The sequence below is a fragment of the Myotis brandtii genome, unplaced genomic scaffold (assembly GCF_000412655.1).
Source record: "Myotis brandtii unplaced genomic scaffold, ASM41265v1 scaffold454, whole genome shotgun sequence".
Taxonomy (NCBI): domain Eukaryota; kingdom Metazoa; phylum Chordata; class Mammalia; order Chiroptera; family Vespertilionidae; genus Myotis; species Myotis brandtii.
Window position 1 is genome coordinate 5,496,085 of NW_005367354.1, and position 13,032 is coordinate 5,509,116.

The following is a 13,032-nucleotide window of genomic DNA, read 5'->3' on the forward strand; positions in this document are numbered from 1 at the left end:
AAGTAGGGGATGCTTTCAGGGAGAAATGTGAACATGTGAGAGCGATCTGGAGCAGAGAAGATAAAGGGAGTTGGTGTCGAGGCATGGGCCAAGGGCAGAGATTGAACTCAGAAGACAGTGCTCAGAATCCTAGAATTGAGCTGGGGGCAGAGGGGAGATAGAGTGTGAAGGGAACTGGAGTATTCTGCAGAACAGTGCATAGTAGTTCCACAGTTGTGTCCATGTGGCCCATTAGTGACCCCTGGCGTGTGGAAACCACAGGGATCGGGTAATCAACAACTACGCACTCTGGTTTGCGAAAGGCTCTCAATTTCAGAAAACAATAAATCCCCTATGCTGAGGAAAGTTTGTATTGAGTATGATAAAATGCTATTCAATCACTTATGGATTTATTTCAAGATATAGTTATGTTTATGAGTGTGCACACACATTATCTTTTCTGAACCACCCAGGAGACTGCCTTGCTGAAAACTAGACACATGGAAAGTTTCAACTTTTCAACTTCAGCCATTTTTAGTTATCTGCGTGTTTTTTAAAATCCTGAAATTGCTTTCAAAGTGGAAAAATTGTGTGGGCTTTTTTCATCTTTTCATAACTCAGAGAACGATTTAATATATTTTTCTCAAAGTTTGAGAAAAAAAAAACACCTTTGGGCTGAAACCAAGCATGGAAAATTTCACCACAAAGGGCTAATTTTTTGGAAAGCTGCAAGAAAGTGAAAACAGGGGTTTATAATAGAACATTCTTCATGCATGTTAATACTTAGTGCTTTATCTAATGCATTTCATCTGAGAATTTCTGAACACTCTTCAGATTTAAATATTGAACCACTTGAGTATTTGTGTATCCGTGATACTGTCAGATGTGGAAAATTCCCCTCATCCTCTCACAGGTCCAGGACACTGGGAGTTCGTGAGTGTGTTTAAAGGGACAGGTAGGGCGAATGAAGTGCAATGGCTGCTAGCCAGAGAAACCTTGCATTTACTGCCTGAACACATTCTGTCACCACCTCTTCCTGGCCCAGGAGTAGCTGTGAGTAGTTGTGAATAGGCTGTAATGGATGACACTAGGCACTCGTGCAGCTGGCTAAGCCAGAAGTTCTCAAAGTGGCATCAGCGTCACCTGGGAACTTGTTAGAAATGCAGATTATTGGGCCCCACCCTGACCTGTTGCATCCAAAACCTTAGGGCTGGGAACACCAATCAGTGTTTTTGACTAATGCTGCCGGGGATTCCGTTGGATGCTCAAGTTTGAGGACCACCAAGCCTGGGCTTTCCAAAGGCTTGGAACATGGGCTGTATTGAGATCAGTGGACAGTTAAGTCTGTCCTGATCCTTCCAGAACATGTCAGTTCTGCCTTAGATCATCCCTTGGAAGGAGGAGGATGCCAATCAAGTCCTTTAAAGGAGGGTTTTTCCATAGTTCATGTATTCTGGCTCTTTCCACCCATGACCTTCTCTCCAAGCGCAGCGACCCCTAGAATGAAGGTGCTGACATCCGCTTGTTCAGGGAAACGGCACTACCAAGACATATTTTCTCATTTCTTTGAGTTACCACGGTCAAACCTGGATGGGACCATAGGTTTCATTTTCATTTCTTTGAAGTCTTTTTTTAAAAAAAATTTTATGTTATTGTTTAAAGTATTACAAATAGTAGTACATCTCTCTCTTTTTTCCCCCCATTGACCTTCACCCTGCCTCCCCTACCCCCCAGCACATGCCCTCACCCCCCCCCTCCCCGCAGTGTCTTGCGTCCATTGGTTATGCTTATATTTAAACAGCAAAGGTAGCAGAGGTATGTCAGTAGAAGTTGATTAAGCCCTGAGCTTTTGTGCACAAGTTCTCAATCTTGTGTTTTGCAGTGGCCTCCTGCATTCCAGCAAGCTCTGGTGTCTATGTTATTGTCTTTTGGCACTGAGGTAGCTGTATTTGTGGCAGTGTAACAGATTTTCAGAATATTCTTCTCGTGATGGAAGTAACTAGTCTGTTGTATGAGGGCCTTTAGCTAATCACTGGTGCCCCAGTGTGTTGTAAGGATAGGGAACTCAGGCCTGGTCAAGGAGAGGTGTGTAAGGAGTTTAAAGGTTTATTCAGTTGTAGCCCATCTTACTGAAGCATAAATAGAGCTATCTAAGCTACACTAAATGGAAAGGAAAGAGACTCCTTCTTTTTTAATGGATCATTTAAATTTTTTATTATGAAAAATTTCAAGCTGAAAAATAAAAATAAGTGTGTAATGAATCTTCAGATATCCATTATCCAGATTAATAGAGCTACTAATATTTTATTACTTTTGCCTCATTTTTTTCTTAAATACTTTCTGGTAAATTATATCCCTCATAGCTTTGGCCAGTTTGGCTCCGTAGGTAGAGCATTGGCCTACTGACCAAAGGGTCCTGGGTTCAATTGTGGTTAAGGACACGTACCTTGGTTGCAGGCTCCTCCCTGGTTCGGGCCCTGGTTGGGGTTTGTGTTTCTCTCACATCAATGTTTCTCTCTTTCCCTCTCTTTTCCACTCTCTCTAAAAGATCAATGGAAATACATCCTCCAGTGATGATTAACAAATACATAAATAAATATAGCCCTCAAAATATTTCACCCTTAAGTAATTCAGTGTGCATCTTTTAAAAGGAACTTTTCTTATATAATTCTCATGTCATTATCACACCTGATGAAGTTAATGGCAGTGCTTTGATATCAGCTGATACAGCCCAGATCAGATTTTCTTTGTCCTTAAATGTCTTTTTACAGTTTGTTTGCAGGATCTTTCTTTAAATTAAAGGTTTTTCTTTCCAGTTATAAAAGTTAATGTATTTGTAAATTTCAGGAAAGTGGGAAAGTAAGTAAAAGTAAATGTGCCTTTGAAGATTACTGTAGCATCGAGAGTACTTAACATACTAACTCTACCACAGATTGCCTTTATAACTCAATAACTAGCTTCTTAAAGCAGAATGTGAAATGGTTTAAAGTAAGGTATTTGTTATAGAAAAATCTGGTGTAAGAGTTTGTGATTTTATATGGGTCGTTTTAAAACCTGTCCCTGAGTGTCCGTGCTTAGATCAAAGAAGATAATAAAGATAAGAAAAAAAGGATAACTTGCTGGTTTTGCACTGTTATTTATATTTATCAAGATGTAAAAATGTATTTAAGATACTGAATTTTCTTGTAGATATTTAAAGTAAAGATTGAATTATTAGCTGATTTACTATGGTTATTATTATATTACTACAGTCATAATTTATGGATCTTATATAATCCTTTTAACCACTCTGGGAGGGCTATAACTATTCCCATAGTGTACATTAGGAAACTGACTTAGAAAGGGCAAAAGTAACTTGCTCAAGGTTAAACAGCTAAGTAAGCATCTGCTAGGATTTGAACCTGTGTGTTTGACTCCAGAGTCCATGTTCCTAGCCACTAGGCTAAAACATTAACTTATTATAACAGCTTCTTTGATAAAGGTACAAAGAACATGAACAGATAACTCACTGAAGAACTAGCTAATAAAAATCTATCAAATACTCTGTAGGTAGCACCATGTGTGACATAGTACTTAATAAATTAACATATGGTAGTACTTAATGTCTACTTATTAAGTATAGTAGTACTTCCTAATGTTTAATGAGTGTCCCTCGACAGTTATCAAAATGAGCTGCTACTATTGCAGTATTTAAAAGAAAAGTTCAGTGTTGTGTGTGATACTTCTGTAGAAAGTCTGAACAGGTAAACACCAGGGGGCATATAACGGTGATCTCTGGAGTTAAGAGGTAAGGGTGTATTGGAGGTGGAGACTCTACATTGGTTCTACTTTATACAATGATCATGTGTTATCAGAAAAAAATAACTCCTATAAAATGTGTTCATACCCCTTGAACCTACTAATTATTTTCTTTGGGATCTATATTAAGAAAATCTTAATGATAAAAAACACTCGGGTACAAAAATATTATTTGTTGTAACAAAAAAATTGAAGACATCCTAAAGTCTGACTTGAAAGGGAAGGTTAAGTAGAGTATGGAATGTGAATTATTAACATTACTAGAGGCCCAATGCACGAGATTCATGCAAGGGACTTGGCCCTCGCAGCCCTGGCCAGCCCTTGCAGCCCTGGCTTCGTCCAAAGGTCATTCTGCTGCTAACTAGCATATTAGCTCTTTATTATATAGAATATTTTCAAAAGGCCCTGTAATACATAAAAGTTAATTATAGAATATTAACAAAGATGTGAAGCTACATAGAGAATATATATCAAAAGAAAACATACATTAAAAAGTTTGAAAATAAAATTACCAAAATGAATATAGTAGCTGTATTTGGGTGGTGAGTTTTGGGGTGATTTTTTTTCTATTTAATTTTTAAATTTCCTTTAATTCTCTAATATATATATATCAGAGGCCCAGTGCACGAAATTCGTGCATGGGGGGGAGGGGGTCCCTCAGCTCAGCCTGCACCCTCTCGCAATCCGAGACCCCTTGGGGGATGTCTGATCATCTGTTACACCACTGTCTAAACTGGCAGTTGGACATCCCTCAATCCCTGCCGGATCGGGCCTAAATTGGCAGTCGGACATCCCTCTCGCAGTCCGGGACCACTGGCTCCTAACCACTCGCCTGTCTGCCTGCCTGATAGCTCCTAACCACTCGACTGCCTCCTGATGCCCCTAACTGCTTGCCTGCCTGCCTGATTGTCCCTAACCACCTCTGCCTCGCCCCCCCCCCACCCCTGTGGTTTCATCTGGAAGGTTGTTTGGCTGCCCGGTGTAATTAGCATATTACACTTTTATTATTATAGATATTTCTTCATTATTATAGTTATTTAATGATTATGCATTTTTTATTTAAAAAAAAAACAATTTGATGTATGACTTCATAGCAGAAAGCTGGTTCAGGAGAAAGTTTTGATCAGCTGTTACACCACGATAGATAACAAATACAAGGGAAATTAATTTGCTCAGGTGAACTTCATGGTATCCCTGCAGTAAAACCCACCGTTAAGACCAGGAGTGGCACTAAGTCAGGAGCAGCATTTTTGCCAGTAGCAGCCATCCTAGCCTCTTCCCCTGTCTTACCCAATCTTCCTGTTCTACTCAATTTGTAGAACAGGCATGCCTTTTGATGACCTGCCTCATGATTGTTACTTGAATGTGATAACAAAATTGGAGGTTGGGATTGGCATCATCATTCATCCTACCACTAGACAGAAGCAGACCTTATTCAAAAAACACAGCCCTGGCTGGTATGGCTCAGTTGGTAGAGCTTTGTCCCATGCACTGAGATTTGTTGGTTTGATTCCCATTTGGGACCCATGCCCAGGTTGCAGGCTCATCCCTGCTGGGGGGCTTGTGGGAAGCAGCCAATCGATGTTTCTCTCTCTCATTGATCTTTCTCTCTCTCTAGAATAAATAAAAACATTTTTAAATACAGGCATGTTCACATTTCATCAGATCATGAGGTTCATAGAGGTAAAGACTTTAAAGGCTCTGGGATATGAGTAGGTGGCCCATGCTAAGACAGAGGTGTTGTCTTTTATAAATATACTAGGGGCCCGGTGCACGAAGATTCATGCACTGGGCAAGAGAGGGTGGAGGGGGGGGTCCCTCAGCCCAACCTGCACCCTCTCCAATCTGGGAACCCTCAGGGCAGCCCTCTCCAATCCGGGAGTTTCTGTCTGTCTTTGCAATCATATGAGTGAATTGTCTGAGAATCCCCCAACTCAGTTTGGTTTGTTGCTCACAGAATAATAGAGGCATTTTTTTTCTTTGCTCCATTGGTGGAGATTTCCAGAAAGTTTTAGGATATCTTCCCTTTAATTTTTCCTAGACACTCTGATTTTACTTATGTCTCTCACCTTTGCTTTCCCTCCATCCCCCACCGCAACAGTAACTTGCTCCAGGCTCACTTTGCTAGTGTCTAGGAGATCCGTCTGCCACCAGAACTATGATTCCCAGCATTCCTGGTGCTCCCCGCGCTCTGGGCTTCCGCTTCCGGTCCTGTGGCTGCCACCAAAACTATTCCCAGAATTCCTGGTGCTCCCCACGCTCTGGATTTTCCCCGAACGAGGGAGCCACATCCCCCCAGGTCTCCGGCTCTCCTGCTCTGCTTTCCGTCCAGTGACCGAGGGAGCCACGTCCCCCCAAGGAAGCGACCGAAGGAGCAACCGAGAGGGCTACGCTCCCCCCCCCCCAAGCTGCCAGCTCTCCCACTCTGCTCTGTGTATGCAAATTACCCACCATCTTTGTTGGGTTAATTTGCATACTCCTCATTGGCTGATGGGCGTGGCTTGAGCGTAGCAAAGGGATGGTTAATTTGCATGTTTCTCTTTTATTATATAGGATAATTTAGAGCAGAAGGGAGAGGGAGAGAGAGATAGAAACATCAATGATGAGAGAGAATTAAATTAAATCCCTCCCAGGGATTGAGCCCACAAGTCGGGCATGTGCCCTTGACCAGTATTGAACCTGGGACCTTTCAGTCCATAGGCTGACGCTCTATCCACTGAGTCCAACCATCTAGGGCAGGTGTTGTCTTTTTGAATACCCTTGCAGTTGGATGGATACAGGTCTGGAAAACATAGCTTGCACCTTGCTACATTTAGACCTTGTTATGCTAATTAAGTGGGTGTTCACAGAAGAGCAAATTCATAGAGTCTCAGTGGACAGAGCATAGCAGAGAAGAGATAAACATGGAAGAGAGTGGAAACAGATGAGCAAAATTCTGTGAAATTTTTTGGGTGGCTATTGTTTATCCCAGCGAGAAGATTCTTTTTAGATCTATCAGTTTGTAGAGATGAAAACTATGAATGTGATCTTTAAGGAAGGAAAGGGCTGTCTAATATGGTTACCCAGTGTGCATGAGGCTGTTTCACCCTCCCTTCTTGCTCGGGTGGAAAATCTGTGAACAATATGCATCGTAGGCCACACAAAAATTCCCTGAAGTGGAAAAAGCCTAGCAGGCACCAAGTGAAAGATGCTTCACAAGAATAAAACGTGGCTGCTTTAAGACCTTGCATTCTAGGCCAGGTCAGGCTGATTGGGTTTGGTTGAGGAAATGCCAGATTATCAGGTCTCGGAGAGGTATATTGATGAATGGATAGAGACTGAAACCAGCATCATTTCTGGCAACTTGTCCCTAGGAAACCAGACAGTAAATCATTTCCCAGTGTCAGCCCTACAGATCCAGAGGGAGTACACATCAATGAAGTCTGTCAACAAGTTCAGAAGCTCCATCTCAACAATTTTAATTTATCTCCTCACCAGTGAGTTATGGGAGCCTCTGCAGTAAGCCAAACTGAGTGTTAGAGACCCAGCCTTTCCTCTTCCATAACCTACCACCCTCAGAAACATGCCGGGATCTCCTGGTGCCCTGGTGCAGAGGAGACAGGCTCTGAGGGCTTCAGCAATGTCATATGAAAGATTATTTCATAAAAACTTAGGGACAGATCCCAATTATCTGGGTGCCAGGGGAATTCTTCTCAAGGTCCTCTGAGAAAGGTGGCCTCATGGTGTCTCCTTCCGTCACAGTCCCTGTCCCTGCCCTAGACATGCCTAGTGCTGCTCCTAACTATTATTATTTCTTGTTGTCTACTTTCTTTCTGCTTTTTTCTACCACCACCTAACTGGTGCCTCTGTCCATCTTTTAAAATCAGTCATCTCAAATGCAAACACCTACGCGAACTCTTTTCCCAATTCTTCCCATTATTTCTACCATCCTTCCATTGTAACCCTTTTTCTCATAATTCTTATATATTCTACCTTGTATGATAGGCATTGCATATTTATTTGATTTTCCCTATTAGATTTTTGAGGCTTTCTTTTTTAAATTGAGGTATAACTTACACACAATAACTTTTTTCTCTCCCTACTTCAATTTAGACATATTCTTATCCTCACTTTAACAATGAATGAACTGCTTTTAAACCCATCTATGGCATTCTCAATTTCAGTTATTCATTTTTTTTGCTTATAGAATTTCCATTTTATTATTTTTATAGTTACCAGTTCCTGAAATTCTACATCTTGTCACTTAATTTGATTACATTAATTACAGTTATTTTAAAGTTTATGTCTGACTTTATTCTCCTTTGTACTGTAAATAATTTTAAAAGTACAATTACTTTTTATCCTTAAAATATAAAAACTCAGAGATGACATATTTGAAATAAAAATAAAGATTGTGTCTGATCATTCTAGTATCTAAGTCTCATGTAGTTTTGTACTAGTTGGGGTTCTCCAGAGAAACTGAACCAATGGGACGCGCGTATATCTACAGAAAGAAATTGACTAGAAGGAAGTGGCTAACACCATTACGGAAGCTGACAAGTGCCAAGATCTGTAGTCAGTAACCTGGAGACCCAGGAGAGCTGGCGGTGTACGCTCTAGTCCAGTGATGGCGAACCTTTTGAGCTCGGCGTGTCAGCATTTTGAAAAACCCTAACTTAACTCTGGTGCTGTGTCACATATAGAAATTTTTTGATATTTGCAACCATAGTAAAACAAAAACTTATATTTTTGATATTTATTTTATATATTTAAATGCCATTTCACAAAGAAAAATCAACCAAAAAAATGAGTTTCCGTGTCACCTCTGACACGCGTGTCATAGGTTCGCCATCACTGTGAAAGCAGTCAAGCCCAAGGTCCAGGAAGAGCAGATGTTTCCCTTTGAGTCCAAAGGCAGAAGAAAAGGCAGTTTCTAGGTCAGGGGCAGCTGTAGAGGGAGTTCTCTCTCATGGTTTTTCTGCTTATTTGGGCCTCCCACTGATTGGATGCGGCCCACCAGCATTGGGAGGGCAATCTGCTCTGCTTGGCCTCGCAGCTCGGATGTTAGTCTCATCCAAGACACCCTCACAGATACACTCAGAATAGTGTTTGACCACATATCTGGCCACTCTTGGCCTGTCAAATTGACAGAAAATTAACCATCACGGCTTGGTGAGGTGGTTGTTTTTTAATTGAATACCTATCATTATATATGAAAAGTTGTATTGACAATAGGAAGCTCCTGTTTTCCTCCAGGGAGGATTTGCTTTTGCTGTTGACCAGCAGTTATAGTAAGGACCAGTGACTTTAATGCCTTCGGGACTGGGCGAAACCAGAGCTCCCTCCGTGAGGACGGGTCTGCTTCCCGTTCATCACTGTGCCTAGGGGGTGGCCCCTTACTGGGTCCCACTGAGAGCCCAGGGTGCTTTCTTTTCAATGGGCACCCAGCACCCACGTTTTGACACTTGATCCAAAGAAAACCTCTAGAAACCCCGTTTAGCTTCTTGCTCTTTTAGCTGTTGCTCCCAAATTGGTCAATAATGAAGACGAGCTATTTCAGCACACCTCTCTGAGTTTCATTGTTCTCTAGAATTTTGGCCTTTCAGATCACCTCTGCCTTTGATGCTTTCAAAAGCACTTTAAATAAATACTTTTTCCAGCTTTCCTAATGTTCTTGGCAGGAAGATTGCTCTGCAGTAGCTGGTCTGCCATCCCCACCCCCGCATCCACTGTTACCAGCTGTTGTTGCCTAGCTTCAAGTTCTTCAGGCTTTGCCACTGAGAAGTATGCCAGTTCGAGTTTTGTATTCTTTTGGGGACCTGTTTTTCCTCTGGACAGTTTTAGAATCTTCATCCCCATGATTATGTTTTACGATGATATTTTTTGGATTGTTTATCCTTTTTCATCTGGAAATTGGCATGCTAACATACTGAAAACTTCTCTAGTATTTTTTTTCTCTTTGTTTTCTCCATCAATGATTCTCTGGATTTATTTTGGTTTCCATTGTCCATCTCTGTTTTTGTGGTGTGTTTTTTAATTTTTGGTTGTATACAATGAGAAATGTGGGTTATTTTCCCAATTATATCTTGGAATTTATCTCATTGAACTTTGGACTTCAGCCTTCATGCAAATATTTTCTGAGATAATTTCTTATTTTTTGTTCCCGTTTTGTGTTATCCTTTCTATTATTTCATGGCTCACTCACACTCTCTGAGGACGACAAATATTTGGAGTTTTGCTGTACTCTTGCATTGTCTCTATTCATCTGAATCCCTTTGCTCATGTTTTGTTTGTGTTAATCTGACTACTGTAATTGAAGCTTTCCTGAAATCCTGACATTCCTTCGTTATCTGCTTCTATTTAAGAAAGAAGCAGTGAAAATCCTGGGAGGTTTTGGGTGGAAGTGAGTCTGGTCAGCTAGTCAGCATCGCTGCAGGGTGTTGGACAGGTGTCCTGACATGTTGGGTGCTGTTCCCCAATGTTGTGATCTGTATGTTTTTCTCTGGAGCCATTCAGTTTCTCAAAAGACAAAAAAAAGTTCAGATCTCCTGCCTGAGGGCAGCATCATCGAAGCAAAACAGCACAAGAGGCTGGGTTTTTAGGTGGGAGTGTCAGCACTTAGTGTTTGGACTTTCACTTAATCCTCTTCATGGTGGCCTTTTCCGCCCCCTGTCTCTATGCCCAGTGTACCCAGGTCAAGAAGCTCTCTCCTTCAATTTTATACAGAACCCTCTAGGCCTGAGCTGGCATGGGGAGGAGGACTCGCTTGGAGGTTCAGGACGAGGCAGTCATCTTGCGGGACCCAGTGCCCCTCACCAAACCCATTCACGCTGCCATGTGTCATGCACTGCTGCTGCACCTGCTCCAGACTTAGAGCACGAAGGAAGCTCAGTCCTCTCAGAGTTTAGTCTGCTAAGGGGGAGATGGTAATCAACATAAAGGTATGCATGAATCAGTGTGTCCAAAGGTGACACTCCCTTGATAAGAAGAGTGGAAGCAAGATAAAGGGGATTGGAAGTGCCGTGGCTGGGGGATAGAGGGCAGTGGTGGACTGTACTTTATTTTTTGACAATTTATTTGGAAATAACTTCAAACTCACAGAAAAGTTACAAGAATAAGAATAGTACATTGAACACCATATACACTTAACCCAGGTTTATTACTGTTAATATTTAACCTCATTTGCTTTGCCTCTCCCCCTCCCCGTTTGTCTCCATCTGTCTCTATCTCTCTCTCCCTCATACACACACACACACACACACACACACACACACACACACGATGGGGGAAGAGAGAGCAAGTGTATATGCAGTTGGTCCTCATCTGCGGGTTCTGCATCTGTGGATTCAACCAATAGCAGATCAAAAATATTCAGAATAAAAGAATTCCAGAGAGTTGATCCCGAAACAATACTGTATAGCAGTGATGGCGAACCTTTTGAGCTTGGCGTGTCAGCATTTTGAAAAACCCTAACTTAACTCTGGTGCTGTGTCACATATAGAAATTTTCTGATATTTGCAACCATAGTAAAACAAAGATTTATATTTTTGATATTTATTTTTTCACTTAGCATAATGCTCTCCAGTTCCATCCATGCTGTTGCAAATGGTAAGAGTTCCTTCTTTTTTACAGCAGCATAGTATTCCATCGTGTAGATGTACCACAGTTTTCTAATCCATTCATCTACTGATGGGCACTTAGGCTGTTTCCAAATCTTAGCTATGGTGAATTGTGCTGCTATGAACATAGGGGTGCATATATCCTTTCTGATTGGTGTTTTTGGTTTCTTGGGATATATTCCTAGAAGTGGGATCACAGGGTCAAATGGGAGTTCCATTTCCAGCTTTTTGAGGAAACTCCATACTGTCTTCCATAGTGGCTGCACCAGTCTGCATTCCCACCAGCAGTGCACGAGTGTTCCTTTTTCTCCACATCCTCTCCAGCACTTGTCGTTTGTTGATTTGTTGATGATAGCCATTCTGACAGGTGTGAGATGGTACCTCATTGTTGTTTTGATTTGCATCTCTCGGATGATTAGCGACTTTGAGCATGTTTTCATATGTCTCTTGGCTTTCTGAATGTCCTCTTTTGAAAGGTGTCTATTTAGGTCCTTTGCCCATTTTTTGATTGGATTGTTTATTTTCCTTTTGTTAAGTTGTATGAGTTCCCTATAGATTTTGGAGATTAGGCCCTTATCAGAAATCAACAAATGACAAGTGCTGGAGAGGATGTGGAGAAAAAGGAACACTTGTGCACTGCTGGTGGGAATGCAGACTGGTGCAGCCACTATGGAAGACAGTATGGAGTTTCCTCAAAAAACAAAACATGGAACTCCCATTTGACCCTGTGATCCCACTTCTAGGAATATATCCCAAGAAACCAGAAACACCAATCAGAAAGGATATATGCACCCCTATGTTCATAGCAGCACAATTCACCATAGCTAAGATTTGGAAACAGCCTAAGTGCCCATCAGTAGATGAATGGATTAGAAAACTGTGGTACATCTACACGATGGAATACTATGCTGCTGTAAAAAAGAAGGAATTCTTACCATTTGCAACAGCATGGATGGAACTGGAGAGCATTATGCTAAGTGAAATAAGCCAGTCAATGAAAGAAAAATACCACATGATCTCACTCATTTATGGATAATAAAGACCATTATAAACTGATGAGCAAAAATAGATACAGAGGCAGAGCAGCATCGAACAGACTGTCAAACTACATCGGGGAGGCTGGGGAGAATTGGGAGGCGGGAAAGGGGGGGCGGTAAGAGATCAATCGAAGGACTTGTATGCATGCATATAAGCATAACCAATGGACATAAGGCACTGGGGGGTAGGGGAGCCCGGGGGAATGTCAAGGGAAGAAAAAAAAAAGGAGACCTATGTAATGCTCTTTGTAATACTTTAAGCAATAAAAAAAAATAATAAAAAAATGAGTTCGCATGTCACCTCTGACACGCATGTCATAGGTTCGCCATCACTGCTGTATTGCATGCAACTATTTACATGGCATTTACATTGTATTAGGTATAAGTAATCTAGAGATAATTTAAAGTATATGGGAGCATGTACATAGGTTATATGCAACAACCCTATCCTATCTAATAAAAGACAAAAAGGGTAATTAACTGTAACTCTGCTATGCTTCCCATTGGCTAATCAGCGAGATATGCAAATTAACTGCCAACAAAGATGACGGCCGGCAGCCACGCAGCTGAAGCGATCAGGAGGTTTGCTTGCTCCAGTGATGGAGGAAGCCAAGGTTCCC

The 13,032-nt window shown here is 41.5% G+C and overlaps 1 protein-coding gene across 4 annotated transcripts in view; it reads left to right on the forward strand.

Moving 5' to 3' along the window:
- The window catches only part of LDAH (lipid droplet associated hydrolase), an 86,369-nt gene that overhangs the window by 34,057 nt on the left and 39,280 nt on the right, over positions 1–13,032 (forward strand). Inside the window, exon 5 of one of the 4 annotated variants that reach the window (XM_014546689.1) lies at positions 10,483–10,697. The exons of 2 other annotated variants lie outside the window; for them this stretch is intronic. In XM_014546689.1, coding sequence (XP_014402175.1) covers positions 10,483–10,686 — 204 coding nt within the window. In that variant the 3' untranslated portion in view covers positions 10,687–10,697. Of the gene's footprint in view, positions 1–10,441; positions 10,698–13,032 lie in introns of those variants that run through there. One more of the 4 variants, XM_014546690.1, reaches the window with a different exon arrangement.